The sequence below is a fragment of the Coffea arabica genome, chromosome 8e (genome assembly GCF_036785885.1).
Source record: "Coffea arabica cultivar ET-39 chromosome 8e, Coffea Arabica ET-39 HiFi, whole genome shotgun sequence".
Classification (NCBI taxonomy): domain Eukaryota; kingdom Viridiplantae; phylum Streptophyta; class Magnoliopsida; order Gentianales; family Rubiaceae; genus Coffea; species Coffea arabica.
This window is the reverse complement of record NC_092324.1, coordinates 51,773,924-51,790,089: the sequence shown is the minus strand read 5'-3', so window position 1 is coordinate 51,790,089 and position 16,166 is coordinate 51,773,924. Positions and strand designations below refer to the sequence as shown.

Genomic DNA, 16,166 nt, shown 5'->3' with positions numbered 1-16,166 from the left:
ATTTTCCTTCTTTATTCTGGTTTGGAAGTTGTAACAAAAGAGGGAGGCTTACCAGATTATCCCTGGGGAAAGTTGTTTTGAGTTTCTCATCTTCATTCCAGCTTCCATTTTTTCTTCTATTTCCTATCATTTCACTCTATCAGGGAGAAATATATATATATATATATATATATATATTTTTTATAATAATCAAGTTAATAGGTCCATCATCCACCCAAGATGCAGGAAACCGAAAGCAATTGAAAAAGGTTGTAGGTATTAGTTCCTATCAGTTACATATGGTGATGTTTTCCAACTCTGCCAACATATATGGTGATTATCCTCGCAAAACTTCTGTCCACCATCTGATCAGCAACTTTTCCTCATGATGGATTCTCTTAATCTATTTTTTCAATCTTTGATTCGTTGGCGGCATCAATATCAATAGGTTGAGGAGTCTCTTCGATCAGTAGAGGCCGACACCAGAAAAAACCTCAGCATCTTATAGAGTGGAAAAATAACATATATATTATCCATAGTTGAATTATAACAATCCTTGGACACCCTTTTCCTATTTCGGTTTGGCTTTTGGATAATAAAAAATTTTCAGATTACATGTTTAAAAGGATTTTAAGAAAAAGAAAAAAGATACATATACCGGCGGGAGGTGCGTCAACTTCAAGTGCTTTTATTTAATTTGCGTTCTTTTCTGTGGTAGGAGTATACATCGTATCTAAGTTCAGGCTAAAAAAAATATGATACTAAATACACCAATGGATGATTCATAGCACTAGATGCATCATACAAGAATATATATATATATATATATATATATATATATATATATATATATGTGAATTTCTTAAATTGAAAAGGATTTTCAACGTAGTATAATATATCTCCCTTTTCCTGAAAAAGATTGAGGTTAAAGTTGTGATCAGTGGTACTAATTTGTTCTTTTCTTTTTCACGTTCTTAAGTTTATTAATTAGAACTCGATCATTCGGTGTGCACATGATGTGATGTAATTGCAGAAAGCCTACGCTTGATATTGTCAAATTGGGATTATACCACCGTGTGAAAAGAGTGCCCGTTTGCCTACAAATCCTACATACGGATTTTTCATAGGAATCTATAGGATTTCTTTAGCACTGCTCATGCAGGCATATAGAGTTGAATAAACAGAAAAGTGGAGCATTTCGGGTTCTCCATCTTTTCCTAATCCATACTAATTAAAGGATCAGAATATAAGTCAATGTGAAAAGGTAGAATTTCAATTAAATGAATCGAGCAACTAGCAAGCGCAATGGCTTGATGTCTGCTTTATCTTTCACTTAGGTGTTGTGCTCTACTAGAATGAGCTAAAAGGAGATGCCTCGATGCAAGTGTATGCATAAGATAGAAGTTTGTCTTCATTAGTAAACTTGAAAGTGATCAAAGTTGGCTTATTAATCATCCAATTTAATAGTATTGAGATACTGATCTCTGTTGGAATGAAGCAAGTGCACAGTGCAAAGTTCTTAACCCGCGGGGAAAGTTCCTTGCAAAAGATTAAAAGTCTGCCTTTATTTTGCTTTTACAAATATGTCAGTGTTACTAATTTTGCTATGTTTGCATGAACGATGAATTTTCAGTAACCATTTACTCTTTCTTCGGACACCTGAAATTTTCTTTTTGTTATTGTTTATACACATGCAATTTTGAGGACTTTATCATAAATACAGTTTGATATTTTTTTTGACAAAACTTTATAATTTCATTAAAAGACAAAATTACATCATGCACGCACACATACAAGATGGATTACAACAGAAAACAGGCACATACAGAGGTTTATTCAACGCATAATTCTCAGTACTTGTGGTGTGTGTACATCCAACTTACCGCGCCTAGTTACTTGCGCTGCTCCAATTCCATCATACCATACTATTGCCTTCCAGTCTAAATTCATTTTTTTTAAACAGATATGTTTCCCTTCTACTAATATTAAAATCCCCGCAAAGCTAAAGCATATGCAAAGTAAGGCAATGAGATTAGGGGGAGTGTTCTTCGCAAAAGGAGAAAAACAGAAGAAAAGAATAATATGAGTAACTCCCCGCCTTGCTTTCCATTATTACATATTGTATAACCATAATACCGTCTCTCTTTTGGCTATATAAAGCCCTTTCCTCCGTCCCGGAACATATAAGCTACCACATGGCTTGATACGTGGGGAGTTCATATTTGAACCTACCGCTGAGATCATTCTCTCCTTTTCACTCTCTCTGTCTATACGTGTGTGTTTATGTGCGTGCTTTGGGCTAATTAGGGCATCTCCAGTCCTACATATAATGTACAAGTTGCACATGTCACAAGCTTGGCTCTCCCATTTTCAGGTTTTATTGCTAAGTTTGCTTAATTGTTTGTTGCTTTTGCAGTTTGATGCGGTTGGATTGAGGTTTGGATATACCTTAAAAAAGAGAGCTTTCTTCAGTCCACTCATGGGTGGCAGTAGGATTCAATTAGCTGCCGACTCATTCATCCAAATGCTGAGTAAGATTGGTACTCAGTAACTGAGTGAATGATGCGGGAGAAAAATTGATTCTTAAGCTTCCTGTACTTGGACTGAAGGGAGCTCCCTTTACTTTTATCATCTATATTAGCCTGAGATTCGGCCTTTTCAGTCTTCATCAGCTCTAGTCTTGCAGGTAGATATGTTTTGCTTATTCTGCACCTCAACATACAGCAGGCAAAAGTAGAAGATAAGTGTAGATTACTAATAGAGTACTATATTCTGCATATGATGATGTTTGACTCATCATGAGCTTGAGGGCTTGGTTTGTTTAAAGAAACCGATTATACATCTTGACTAGATTCTGTGACCATGATGTTTGTCTTTCTAACATTATTATATGGAGAATTTAGTTGTTTAGGGAAGAGCTTCACCACTAATCAACTAACCCATTTTCGCATGTCGATTGTCTTTTTCTTTCATTTGTATGCTAGGCATATGTTGAATGTTAATTCAACTATAACCCCAGTGGATGGGAAACAATGGATTTAGGGTTTCGTCAAAGTGACTTTCTTGTCATGCTGTAAACGCTCTACGACAATGCGTTTCTTGGTTATTGCCCACTTATTGCATCAAGTTCCCAGATATGTCTCTCAGAAGCTGATGCAATTACCAAAATATCCTCGTCATCCATCCAAAGTTCCAACTGTGGGTATACCTTGAAAATATGCTAGTGCTAAATTTATACCAGCTAGTATACTTCTCTTCGATTTATCCTTTTCGGTTTCTTTGGTAAGCATGTCAAGATTTATTCGTGTCTTCTGATTTTTTTTTTCCTTTTCCTTTTTATGATCCACAATCTTGTTTTAGCTGCAAGTTCTCAAGAAGATCGACCAATGAGCCAAGGGATTCATTACATCCAAAAATTGGCAGAATGTTTCAAAGGACGTACTTTCTTGGACCCATGAAGAGAAATCATCCAGAGCTCCTGAACAGGAGGATGCTCCCAGCCTCAAGGCTATAAACATAGTGATATTGTAGAAGGTGCAGTCAGTTAATTTACCACTAATCTGTGTCTTGACTAGGGGTTAACTGGTCTAAATTTGCATAGCTTTCCAGTAGATCTTGATCCTTTATAACATTAGACCAGCTCTCGTGTACTTGACTTTGTGTATTAATTTAATATCCATTGTATAACTAGGGCCAATTCCTGAAGTTTGTACTTTTTTAGATGGTTTGTATGGATGGTGACATTATAATTAGGGCCAATTCCTCGTTTGGATTGCGTTTTTTTTTTAAAAATTTACATTTTCTATAAGCGCATTTCTCAATCACTATTTTACTTCGCGTATGTCGATATATTTTTTTACAATGACTTCAGAAAATAGAAATCCAAACGGACCCTTATCTATCGGAGCTTGTTTTCATACTTAGCCAACAATTTGTGTATGTACTAACATGAAAAAAAGGTAAAATTGTAGGTTCAGATGATTATATTTTAAGGGAAGAGCTCTATTCGTAATATATATATATATAGGGCTACATCGATGTTATTGGAGGAAATGTAAATTTTGGGTCAATATATTACCAATACTATAAGGGAGTTATTTTGGTACTCGCGTCATTGCTACTGCCTTGGCTGCACTGCAACTCTTGAGAATATTTGAATGGAACCCTAAAAAGCAACTAGAGATCAAAGGGAAACAGAAATGCCACTGCATTAGACTTGCTATAATGCAGTACTTTACGAATTGTTTCATCCCACATTGCTGTCTTCTGAATTTTCATGGGAAAATGACCTGCTACACAAATCAATCTACTCAAAAGGAAACAACAACTTCCACCACACAAAAGTTTTCACCATTTGGACTTATTTTACATCCCTTCAAGCCTAGCAACTCCACACTAAACATGGAAATAAGCAACACTTAGAAATTGAAAAATTATATGTTTTTTTTTTAATAATATGCCAGTTTTTTTTTTCTCGTGCTATCTATAATTGATCAGTGCACCATCTTTAGCAAACACAAAGTCCCCTTATCCTTTGTCATCAATGATAGTATATTATAGCACAATGGGAAAGGAATTTCCACGCGTCAAATCTGCGAAGGGTACCCGATGAATTATCCTAAAACTCAATCTAGTGCTCCCCCCACTGCTACTCTTCCCTCGAAATTTCTTTAGCCTTGTTGTTCTCTGGGTGCGATTTGACGTTCAAAATTTGCTCTTAATTCTACGCAGAAGTCCGAGTAATTAATTAAAGCTTGAAACATATTCCTTTAGCTTTTGGACGGGCCCTAGATGCTCCAATCCACTGGGAGAAGAAGATTAAGTTATATCGAGTATCTTAATGACATCTGCCTGTCCAGCATCGATCATCTTAAAACCTGGAATATTTAGTAGCTGGTTGAACACATCCTAAAGTAATCTGAGCTTGATAAACAAAACGCAAGTCAAATGCTGTAGCCAGCTAGTGACATTCATTCATTTTAATCTAAAACATTTTGTATTTTCACTTTTTATGTCAATTATTACTTGTTACTATGATAATATATTACTTTTCCTAATCTTGAATTAAAAAACAGATACGATGTAACTTCATCAGATGTAACACATTATGAGATCGAAGTGGCCTTTTTTGTTTCTACACCAATTTAAGTTCCAATTTCCAGCGGGAGACACGTTTTCATAAGGATTCAAGATAGCTGCCAGTTAAAAGTAGTAGTGTTGTTCATGCAAACGCCAAACTGTAACTGGGGCCTGTCTCACCATGATTTTCTTCGGATTAAATACATAACTGTTGAAGAAGAAGCTGTTGTTGGATATAAACTAAGGCGACTTTCCAATGAATAGGATCATTAGAACTCCCTATGGACACAGACACGATCAAGCTCAGGCAGCGGCTGCCCACCACCCTGCTTTCCTACACAGTCAACACTGATCAGTCCCTACCATTCAAATTCATTAATGAACAATGGTTGCCATTTATGATTCTCCTTCAATTGTGTGAACAACAATAAACGAGAGAGAGAGAGAAGGGATTGTTCCGATCCGGGCTCTTGCTCAAGGATGGGAGTGGGACAATATGAAATAGGAATTTATTATGGAATTTCCTCAAAAAAAAAAAGGAATTTATTATGGAATAGGCATCTGATTTTCTTTTTGGTTTCATTTTGATGATATAATTTACAGAAAGCAAGCTGTGCTAGGTGTTGGATATTCTCTTGTGAAAAGATTCCTTGATGTTGTTTTGAGTTAATTTTTAGCCTTACAGTTTCATCATTATAATCATGATATTTTTTTTTTTAAGTCAAGACCTCCTACTTACATTCCTTTTCACCTTATTACCGCCTAATTCAACCCTCCCCAACAAATCATGACAAGTTTTAGCAAGCTTCACAACAAAATGTTTTTGGAGAGAACACAGGTTGAGATAGTTGTGTGGTAAAAAAAAAAAAATAATAGGAGGGATAAAAAAGATTCCAAGAACAGCACAAGAAGGAAGATGAACTTTGTAGAAGTCCAACCCTAAATCTGTTTGATATGATGGATCTTGTTCTCAGTTGTTTTAAATTTTACAAAATTTGATTATAAAACCTGATTATGGAGAATAATTATAATCAGTAAAAACTACTATTTCGATAACTATAGATTTTAACAATTTTTGTCATTACAAAATCTATAATCAGAATACAAAAAAAAAAATCGATAATATCACAAAAGCTAATTATCCAAAAACAGAATCTATAATAACTCAAAATAATCAAACCAGATCAAACCCTATTGTTGGCCTTTTTTCAGCTACCCAAAAGGCGTGCCTTATTTTGGGAGTGTCAGGTGACGCCTTTATGTGACTGAAACCTTTTTACGACCCAGGCATTGAGTTGAACTTTCGACCGCTCAGAAAGACCACGCCACTCAGAAAGACGTGGTTTTAATGGGGTGGTAAATTCCGCCTTCATGTGGATGGATGGATACCTTTGCGACGAAATTCGCACTGCATGTCGGCCCACGAACAGCAGCGTGGAAAGCATAGAATTCCTATTTCCTAAACATGGCTTCAAAAATTAATTGTAAAATGGAAAGTATTTGCAGGAAACTAAATCAATTGTAGCCAGACTGACAGCTGTTGCTTAGCTAGTTTCCCCCGGTTCAGAAACCAGGAAAATTTGCAGAAAATTGCTACGACAAATTTGTCTTCAGCAGGATTAGATAATTGGAGTCGAATTGGACCAGCATGATTGTTGGAAATGTCCAGACCAAAAGAATTTGTCCTGGGCCTTTTGGCCCAGAAATACAACCAGTGAGAGTCCATGGGGATCGTTTGCTAAAATATTAGTCACAACATATTAATCAACAAAATTGGATGAAAACTTCTTTAAACTTTTTGGTTGCTGAAGTTTATGATTTTTTTTTCCTACTTGCTAGAATCAAATAATTTTGAGCTGTTTATTTTTTGGCCAAATATGTACTGCATTTAGCAACAATTCACAAATGACATTTGGTGAATTTTCAGGTTGTGTAAAGAAATTTAGTAAGGATAATTTTGCCATGAAAAGATATGATGTTATCTTTAGGCACTAAAATGTTAGGCAACATATACATATTGAGTTTAGGTGGGGAAAGTGTAGAGGCAAGATTGCGGGAATGGTTTTGCCCAACCGCAACTGCTAATCCGGACTCCCAAAGCCAAGCACAGCAATAGAGCCTGATCATACTATGGAGGAGAAGCCAGGCAATGACGCGAAACAACTGGAAATCTTTGAAGTTGGCCCTTGTGCAGATGGCTACAGCATGGGATTCTTGATAGGCCACAGGTTCTCCGGACAGATAAGAAGTAGGCTTGCCACAGACCTTATCCTTCAAAACCGGCTGCTGCCATTTGCTCAAACTCCTCAAGGCCACAAGCTCATCAAAGCTTTATCTGAAAATAACCAGAAAAAGTTCCCCAATTACTGGAATGAACTTCTGGGAACTGCTCAAGGAAGTGGGGTGCCATTTCTTGATGTAATGTTTGCGCTCAAAAGCTAATGAAACGCTAGGAATGTTCATTTATCATGGTCAAAACTTGAAGTCTCCTGTTTTGTTTTATCATTATTGTTTTTTTTTCTTTTGCCCAGATTTTGCTGCTCAACTTCAGGAAGGAAATACTTCCATTTATACCGAAATCCGAAGCAGATTTGAGTTCGAGGGACGATAACAATGATGATTGCTCTGATATACTTGTGGTTAGTGATTACATGGCTATTGCAGCTCATAATGAGGATGCAAATGTTGCTTTAATAGGCCACACGTAAGTTCTTTTGCAGCCTCTGAATGTTAATACAATAATGTCTATTTGACCCACGTGATATACTGCAAGCTACAGGCTTGAAATGAAATGCCGCTGCAGGTATTTGATCAAGGGAATACTTCCAAATGGACTATGTTTCACTGCTTATACATATGCAGGAGAGCTTCCAAGCTGTGCCTTTGCCTTTAATAGTCTTGGATTGGTACTTCTGGATACTTACTTTGCCTGAATTGTACTTCTGGTTTCAGTTCAAGTCAATAAATTGCTCTGGAGCCATCACTCATGAAATTGTACTCTCTAGGCATTTACGCTGAACTCTGTACCGCCGTCTCAGTCTGAGATTGTGGCTGGTGGGATTGGCCGGAACTTCATTTCGAGAGACTTGCTTGAAGCCGAGAGCATGGATGATGCCTTAACCGTAATACATCTCTCTTTAACAGTATAATTAACTTTGAATTGAGGGGAGGATAGGTACTAATTTGAATGTTTGTTTTGGTTTTAGAGAATTCGTTCATCAGAAGTTTCCGTGGGACACAGTTACAATCTGATTGACACAGGGACGCGGAGAATTTTGAACGTGGAAACTGCATCAAGAACTCGAGTTTCCGTACTTGAGGTTGGGGAAACTCCATTCTTCCATGCAAATATGTACCTTCATCTTCAAGTTCACCAGGTGACATGTTTAGGAGACGTATGAAATTATACAAAAATCATGTTTAGAGTCAGCTAATTACTGTTGTGTTGATTACTATATTGTACCAGTTCAATGTTATACAATTAAACCTCTTCTACAAAAAGTAACGAATGGAAGAGGTCAATCATCGATCTGTTCTTGCCATTCTAACATCAGAATAGAAGAGTTTCAATCCATTATATGAACTCTTATAGGTGTATAACCATACAAGCACTTCCCCGTTTTCGGCTGTTCAGGTACAGGATGAGAATTCACTGACTAGACAAAAAAGTGCTGCTCTACTGCCAAAGAGTTCAAAAATTGATTTCCTTTCGCTCCTTGGAGACACAAGTGATAAAACATACCCCATTTATATGACAGGTTGCTTATGGAAATCCGTAACATTCTTCTCTGCTGTGCGGTTAAGTATTTTGTGCCTAATGCCGTTTGCCTTTCTTACAGGACCAGTACTTTACACCCTCTGTACGGTTCTTATTGATTTAGATGACAATACTCTATCGATTACAGAAGGGAACCCAAAGCAAAGAGAACCCTCGTATGTGTTTTCAATGTCATAAAAGCAGCTGGACATATCCCCAGAGAAGAAGATTCGCATGTTGTCAAGCAAAAAGCAAGGTCTATGACTTCTTAATCTCGTTGTAGTAGTCTGCCTAAGCGCTGATGCTCATTAACTCGTGGTTTTGCAAGGGAGGTGTTTCCCTTCTTGGATCTCTTGCTTTCATCTTCCGTTTTTAGTGTTCTACCTCTTACTTGGATGCAAATTATGAAGTCTTGTCTTTCCCAAACAAAGGAGAAGACGAATTTATCTGCAATTCTACCATGACTAATATTCCTGCATTTGGAAAGAAATCACGTATTAGGGATGATAGCATCCTCGCCCAACCCCCAACCCACTTGGAAAACAAAAAAAAAAAAAAACTGTTTCAGTTAAATGATCACATCAGATACATCAATAGATTATTTCTGATACTATTTGCTGACTATCAGCAAATTAATCAAAATCAAATCTCTCTTTAGAGTTTGTATTGTCATTTCAATTTAAAGATCAAGTGACTCTACCCATACAAAATCCAGGATTTAACTAAGCCAATTGCATTTGGTAAAGTCGGTGTTGAAGTTAGGGTCCGAAAAGTTAAAAGATCTTAAACAACAACGTTAAAGCTTTAAACTAATGGACAACAAATTATTCTAAATCTTCTTTGAAACTCACTGGTCAAGAACCCCAAAAAAAAAAAAAAAATACACTTGTACAAGATTAACTTCCAAAACTACGTACAAAGGTGGATACCTTGACATACAATTCCGTAGTGTAATAAGACTCGTATTCACAAAACACCCGGTAGATGGGCTTGCAAGCTACCAAATCAAGCCTAGAAGGAGACTTTGGAGCCCTTTAAACGCGAGCGGGACCTTTGGCTCCTTGTCCTTGCTTCAATGAGCTTCGCCTTTAAAGTATTCTCCTTCAAATCTGGAGGCAATTTTGAAGAGGATTCAGATATCTCCAGCTCATTGGATGGAAGTCTCTCGGTCCATTGCCTTACCGGACTCGCACGACTTCTCCAGACAGAACTACCACCAGATGCTAGCCCATAATCTTTTTCAGGATGCGTGCTCCCACTCTCTGATAACAAATAATGGCTCCTTATTAAATTATCAATCATGTAGTTAGAGTTAGGTTCAGGGGTTCCATCTGGTTTATTTCTTCTCACTGAACTGCCCTCTTCTGTTGCTTCACCTATTTCAGACCTCTTTGAAATGCTAATTTCAACTGGATTCAATGCCTGGGAATTTCTCTGATCCAAATCTTCAAAATGGTCTTTGCTTTCACTATGCAATACAGCTCGAGCCATCTGTTCTTCAAACTTCACCTGCAAACTGGCTGGACTACGTGATTTTGTTTTGTCATTGGATGGAAGTTTCTTTGTTTGATTTTGCTTCAGTCTATCATCAATATGATCCTCCTCAACATCATTCTCTTGGGATTTTATCTCAAGAGCACTTGGTTTGTGTAGCTCAAAGCAATGTGACCCACTACCTGCAGAATCATCTGCATCGTCCTCATCTTGAGGAGCACTAACACCAACATTCAGAGGGGTTGATTCCAAAGTGCTCTTACGAAATTTAACATCTCTTGCTGGCAAATGGTTATTCTTGTTACTCTTGGCAATTCTTTTAGCTCGAAGAAAGGCCTCTATTTCAGAGTTCAACTTGTCCACAACCACAGTCCTACCTCCTAAATTATTCTGGTGCTCAAGCTTCATCTGCATTCGCTCATCAAGCCATGATTCGGACATATGAAGTACTAAGTGATCATGACCAGCTTTTTCAGTCCAGTCCTTGTCATACCTCTGTCTTAGAGCACGCAGTTCTTGTTCAGAATCTCTTATTCCCCAAGCAAACTCATCGCAAAGGTCTTCTAAAAGCACACGTGATTTTCTCTCTTTCTCTAGCTCTTTTAAAGCTGTTGCAAATGACATTTTCACCTCATGAAGCTCCCGGGCTAATTTCCGGTGCAGGCTCTCTGAGCGCTTTCTCAACTTCCTTTCATCTTCAAGTTCTTCCCTTACAGATTGAATAGCCAAATTAATGCGATCCTGCTCCTTGCTTTTTCTGGCTAATTTATCCTCTGCAATCTGTTTCATCAATTCATCTATCTCCTGTCGATCGGCTTGCTGATCTCTTACCAACTCTTTGATACGGGCACGAGCATGGTCTAATTCCTTCTTCAGTTCTCGCACCAGTGATACATTGGAAGCATGCTGCTCTTCAAGGCTCCAAATTCGATTCAATACCTTTAGCAGTTCTGTAGATGTCTTGAGGCTATAGCTTGTCTCACCAATCCTTCCCCTGAAGCCTATAGAACTGCTAGGGCTAATGGCAGGGTTATAAGGTGCCACCTGAAAGACACAAGTTATAGGTTGAGCTGTAAAGGCTATGCATGCATAGACCATTCATGATCAATCATTGTACAACTAAAGGATGCCTATCGGCCATGTGATGCTATGGTAAGACGACGTTTTTCCAAACTTGAAAAATAATTCATTGACAGAAAATGTGACACAGGAGTTGTTTACAATAAGGGAAATGGGAAAAGGGAAAGGGAATTGGGTGAAGAATGGGTAGATTGCATGAATTTCCCTGTGGCATACAAAGCTGCATGGCTCCATGGTTTTTTTGGTGGACATATCCTGGATGTGACGAGCGTTTTCAGCAAACTATGAGTCTCAAAAGTTTTTAAACAGAACCATACACTATCCAGTGAATAAAAAACAAATAATAGGACAAGTTAAATCGTGTTATTTTATAAAGATAATGAAAAGATAAATCTGGATTTTGCCCATAGAGTTAACGTACGAGGCCAAAAAATGCAGAGCAAGCTACAGCAAACTTAAAAGAGATCAAGATTCTTCAAATGGTTTCTCCATAAAACAGTTATAAGCAAAGACAAGTCAAGCTGTATTAGGAAAGAGCAAAGAACATGATGTGTACCTCCAATGAACTACCATAACTAGCAGGAGAAACAGGTTGCAAGGCATGATTGCTTCTTTCAGCGGGTCGGTGATGTTGCATCAGTAAAGCGACATGCCTCCTCAAACTGCTAGCACTTCCGGGCTGGCATTAGAAAATGGGAGAAGTTATCAGCAAAGTGAACATTAGAACATAGAACTATGCCAGCTTGAATTAATTTCATCGATGAAGAACATGAAAGATCAAATGATGCATCCATTCCTAAATATTCCAAAAGCACGACAGTGCTGAACATCTATATGATATCCACAATACAAGATCATCAGAAGTAAGTTCCATGATTAAGGGGAGAAAATATAAACCCAACTTAGGCACACATTCCAAAATTCCATTCCTGTGAAGTAAAGAAACACCAATACAAGTTGACATAATTTCATAAGACAGTAAAGCACCCCATTCGCCATCAGATGCATGATGGAAACCACAAGCAGCCTAACCCCCAAACCTAAAAAAAAGTCCATTGTCCAAGAGACAACAATATAATCGAGCGACATAGAATTTGCAATTAGCTTGACAAGAGCCCCTGGCCACCAATTTGAGAAGAGAAATTCCATAAGGATGAAATGATTGCAGTTAGGCAAGCCCCTGGCCGCCTAAGAAGCACAATTATCAAAACAATCAAACATTACCCAAAACGATGGACGCCTCGTCAAATTGCTAAGTTCCAAGATCAAAGCTTTTACAGATCACAACAAAAAAAAGGTGAAAATCAAGAACAGGAATATCCCAAGAAAACTCATGAATGATAGACCAATAGCCAAAACAATTAAAATCCAGTAAAACTAGCTGACAAGATATCGCAGGGAAAAAAAAGGGAAAAAGAAAGAATAACCCATGAAAGAAGATAGAAGAGTCTATATACCAGGTCAGGCGAACTAGGTGAAGGATCAGGGTGTTGAAGATCACCCTTGTCGTCATAAGGGTGGTGCTGATGGTGCTGGTGGTAGTGGAGGCGTCGGATTCTCGGAGGAGCTATGCCGACACCCTGGTGCATTCTAGAAAGAGGCAGCTTGTAATGATGAAGTTCCCAAAGGGTGGCAGCGAGTTTTCTTGCAGAAACAGAAGGAAACTGAAAAGGGCTGACTCCAGCGTTGGTAACTTGCACCCTTTCAACTTCTTCGCCACCGCCCCCACCACCCCTACTATGATGATGAGCAGCAGCACTAGTACTATTGGCAGCTAAAAGAGGGAGGGGGAGGTTTTGTTGTTGTAGTTGTAATTGTAGCTCTAGTCTCCAAAAGGGTACAACCGGAGTGCTATGTCCCCCTCTTTTCCCTACTCTCTTCAACTTTTCCCCCAAATTTTCTTGCTTTTCTGCTGGCCCTTTCCCACTTTTTTCTCTCCTTTTCATCTCTGTCTATAGTCTACACCTCAAAGTTGCCTTCTTTTCTTTATTGTTTCATTTTCTCATCCCTTCTTCTCTCTCTTCTCTCTTCACTTACTTGTCCATATGGTTTAACTTGCTGCTAGGCTTAGCTAGTTTTCTTACAAATCCATCAATCTTTGTACTTGTACTTTTTTGTTTGTGGACTATGGCTCTCACGGCGGAACTGGAATTCTGGGATTCTTTCTGTTGTGGCTCCATGGCAAGTAAACTTTTTACGAGGAGAGGGTCCTATGTCCTATGGCTGGCTATTGACTATGATACAGGCAAAAGCGCAATATATTACCTGCCCGCACGTTCATTTTTACCTTTCCCGGAGATGTGAATGCAGGCTAGAATCAACAATCGAGTTACTTCACTGCTCAATAATCTTCAATGCTATTTGATAAAATCTTAAGGGGGAAAAAGGGGAAAATTCTTTCTATTTTTTGGATTTATCGTAGAGTGTAAAAAAAAACTGTAATGAAATGTAAGATAAAAAGTTGTTTGAAAAATTTTTCTACAAAAAACTTTAATCCATACAAAAAACTTTAATCCAAACAAGGCTGGCCAGCATTCCATTCCATGCAGTACTAGTTTGGATAGGAGATTATTTGAAATATTATCTGAAATAATTACTGTAACACTTTTTATGATATGATGTATATGAGATAAAAAAGTAATTGAAAAGATAAAAAGGTGTATTAGAAATTGTATTTGTGATGTAAGCAAATAATTTTTAGCCATTATTTGGCTATCCAAACACACTTAAACTTGAATCATCGAAATTGTTTGGTTCCTTCCCAATAACTTTATGAAACTATTACCCATTTTAACATGGTAGAATTTTATGTAGTAATTTTTTTGAAGTGTATATAAAGTAAATAAAATAAAAGGCTCTTGACGGCAACAATGGATATTAACTTTTGGCCCTTGTGGAAGATTGCAAAGACTTTTGCCCAAGGGGATGGATGTGCTGATCTAATAACACACATAAATGTGTTGATTCTCTTGTTAAATTCAACCATAGTTTGATTGTTTACAGTTAGTCACCTGTTGGATTATCTCTGTATCTTTTAGCTGATAGTGTAAGTGTTAATTGGGGGCGACTTACTTAATTTTATGTTGTCATTGTAAATATTTTATTCCCTTTCTACAAAAAAAAAAATGTATATAAGGTAAATTTTGAGAGTAAATGAAAAATTATTGATAGTTATTAAAATTTTTGTGTCTAATTAATCATTTTCTCTCAAAATCTTGTAAAATTTTTGCTGAACACAAAATACAGGAAAAAGGGATAAAAGAGTGTAGGAAAATTAGCAGCTTGCTAAACAAACGCACACAAAACTACCTTACTTTTCTTTGCAAGAATTTCTATCCAAACCAATGGGGACTGAAAAAAACCAAAGAAAAGATATTGTAGCGTATATTTATTGCATTTGGACCAGTCGTACTCATTGCTCAATGCATCTTGTTTTTGGTAGCTTTCAAGAATGCCATCGTTTTCTGTCCAATTAAACATCCAAATTACGTAAGGCACATAATTTTTTCCATTTCCAAAAAAGTGTCTGAATTTGACACCCTTTTATTTTTGGGGTCTATCTGCAATTAATTACTTTCGTTTTGCCTCCATTAGTCATGAACATTAACTAGGAGTTGCAAACGTGTAGTTGGCCATCTTTTGCAATTTTCAGTATATTTCCTAAATACATTTTTTTCAATTATTTTCCAATTAACATAAAGAGTTTCTTATCAATTAAGGTGGGTATTAAGGACAAAGGTAAAGTTTAATTACATTGTGGACAATTTGGGACCTAGCACCCATATTCGATCTTGGGCTTGGACTCTTGGGCCGGGAGAGCGAAAATTTGTTCCAACGGATTCTTTGCAATTTTGTTTTTCTTAAAGTCCATAGGATTCTTCTTTAATAGTCGTTGCCTTGCCTTGCTGGGGGAGGTTAGATTCCAATAGGGTCCAACTGGCTAATTTAACAGGCTATATATCTGATAGACTCCTCCTACAATTGGGAGAACCAATAAATTCTACACATGCGACAAGTTGGATAACCTTTTGCCCTTGACCTTTTATTATTGTACCTTTCTTTTTTTTCTTTTTTTTTTTTCATCACAGTGGGTATCTGGGGCCGAGAACTGGTTACCGTACGCCCCAACTAATCTCACTGCGTGACCGCGAGAGACTGCCCAACATCATCGGTCAATGTTAACGACTGGGATTCGATCCTTGGTTGGTGGCTCTCACCCAACTGGGCTACAACCACCGGACCGAACCCAGACTGGGCATTTATTATTGTACCTTTCTTTATCCATGCACTTTCAACATACTACTGCACGGCCGTACAGGATTAGGATCCGGTAAATACTAAAGCCGTTGATGTTTGCTTTGCTGTCTAACTGATTCTGATTTTGTAAAATTGATTCTTGAAAATCAAAATTTTCATAATAAATCATGCGTTCTCGTTTACTATTAAAAAAAAAGCTATTTTAATGAATACATAGGTGTTCTCAAAAGAAGTTTTTTAAAAAAAGCTGATTTTGATTTAAAAAAAAAAGATAACCAACAAATTAGCGTTATCCGTCGCATAAATGAAGTTTTGTGCTAATTAAATGATTTTGTTGTAATTAATTTCTTTTCTTATGAAAATTAAACGTTAGATGAGAAAACAAAAAAAAAAGGAGAGATAGATGAATCTAGAAGTAGGATGAGAGAGCATGAGCACAATAAAGAGAGGCGAACAATGAATCCAGAGGACAATGTATGCATCATGACCACCACCTCAGAATGTGGATCATATGCGTGAA

At 37.4% G+C, this 16,166-nt stretch overlaps 2 protein-coding genes and 1 long non-coding RNA gene across 6 annotated transcripts; 2 read left to right on the top strand and 1 right to left on the bottom strand.

Moving 5' to 3' along the window:
• Positions 1-2,023: 2,023 nt before the first annotated feature.
• LOC113703990 (uncharacterized) lies at positions 2,024-3,666 on the top strand. 2 transcript variants are annotated; one of them, XR_011820143.1, is made up of 3 exons: positions 2,024-2,665; positions 2,964-3,177; positions 3,340-3,666. It is a non-coding gene; the product is annotated as an uncharacterized lncRNA (long non-coding RNA). The 2 variants fall into 2 exon arrangements; XR_011820142.1 differs by having other exon boundaries at positions 2,024-3,177.
• A 3,383-nt stretch (positions 3,667-7,049) lies between these two features.
• LOC113704108 (uncharacterized) lies at positions 7,050-9,268 on the top strand. 3 transcript variants are annotated; one of them, XM_072060650.1, is made up of 7 exons: positions 7,050-7,476; positions 7,590-7,762; positions 7,838-7,964; positions 8,064-8,180; positions 8,265-8,378; positions 8,693-8,816; positions 8,898-9,268. In XM_072060650.1, the coding sequence occupies exons 1-7, from the start codon at positions 7,189-7,191 to the stop codon at positions 9,011-9,013; spliced, it is 1,059 nt and encodes a 352-aa protein (XP_071916751.1). In that variant the 5' UTR covers positions 7,050-7,188; the 3' UTR covers positions 9,014-9,268. The 3 variants fall into 3 exon arrangements, with proteins under 3 accessions (XP_071916751.1, XP_027081575.1, XP_027081576.1); XM_027225774.2 differs by having other exon boundaries at positions 7,056-7,476; positions 8,265-8,435; XM_027225775.2 differs by having other exon boundaries at positions 7,059-7,476; positions 7,862-7,964; positions 8,265-8,435.
• Positions 9,269-9,639: 371 nt separating this feature from the next.
• LOC113704107 (uncharacterized protein At5g41620-like) lies at positions 9,640-13,638 on the bottom strand. Its single transcript, XM_027225773.2, has 3 exons — positions 12,847-13,638; positions 11,946-12,068; positions 9,640-11,353 (listed from the first exon to the last, which is right to left on the bottom strand). The coding sequence occupies exons 1-3, from the start codon at positions 13,333-13,335 to the stop codon at positions 9,827-9,829; spliced, it is 2,139 nt and encodes a 712-aa protein (XP_027081574.1). The 5' UTR covers positions 13,336-13,638; the 3' UTR covers positions 9,640-9,826.
• Positions 13,639-16,166: the final 2,528 nt, after the last annotated feature.

Excerpts from the sequence above, each read along its gene's own strand:
- LOC113704107 (XM_027225773.2), bottom strand. The coding sequence starts at position 13,335 with ATGAAAAGGAGAGAAAAAAGTGGGAAAGGGCCAGCAGAAAAGCAAGAA. Across the intron at positions 12,069-12,846 it reads CACCTAGTTCGCCTGACCTG|CCCGGAAGTGCTAGCAGTTT; the intron begins GTATATAGACTC and ends TTCTAATGCCAG. Across the intron at positions 11,354-11,945 it reads GTTATGGTAGTTCATTGGAG|GTGGCACCTTATAACCCTGC; the intron begins GTACACATCATG and ends TGTGTCTTTCAG.
- LOC113704108 (XM_027225774.2), top strand. The coding sequence starts at position 7,189 with ATGGAGGAGAAGCCAGGCAATGACGCGAAACAACTGGAAATCTTTGAA. Across the intron at positions 8,181-8,264 it reads GCATGGATGATGCCTTAACC|AGAATTCGTTCATCAGAAGT; the intron begins GTAATACATCTC and ends TTTTGGTTTTAG. Across the intron at positions 8,817-8,897 it reads ATACCCCATTTATATGACAG|GACCAGTACTTTACACCCTC; the intron begins GTTGCTTATGGA and ends CCTTTCTTACAG.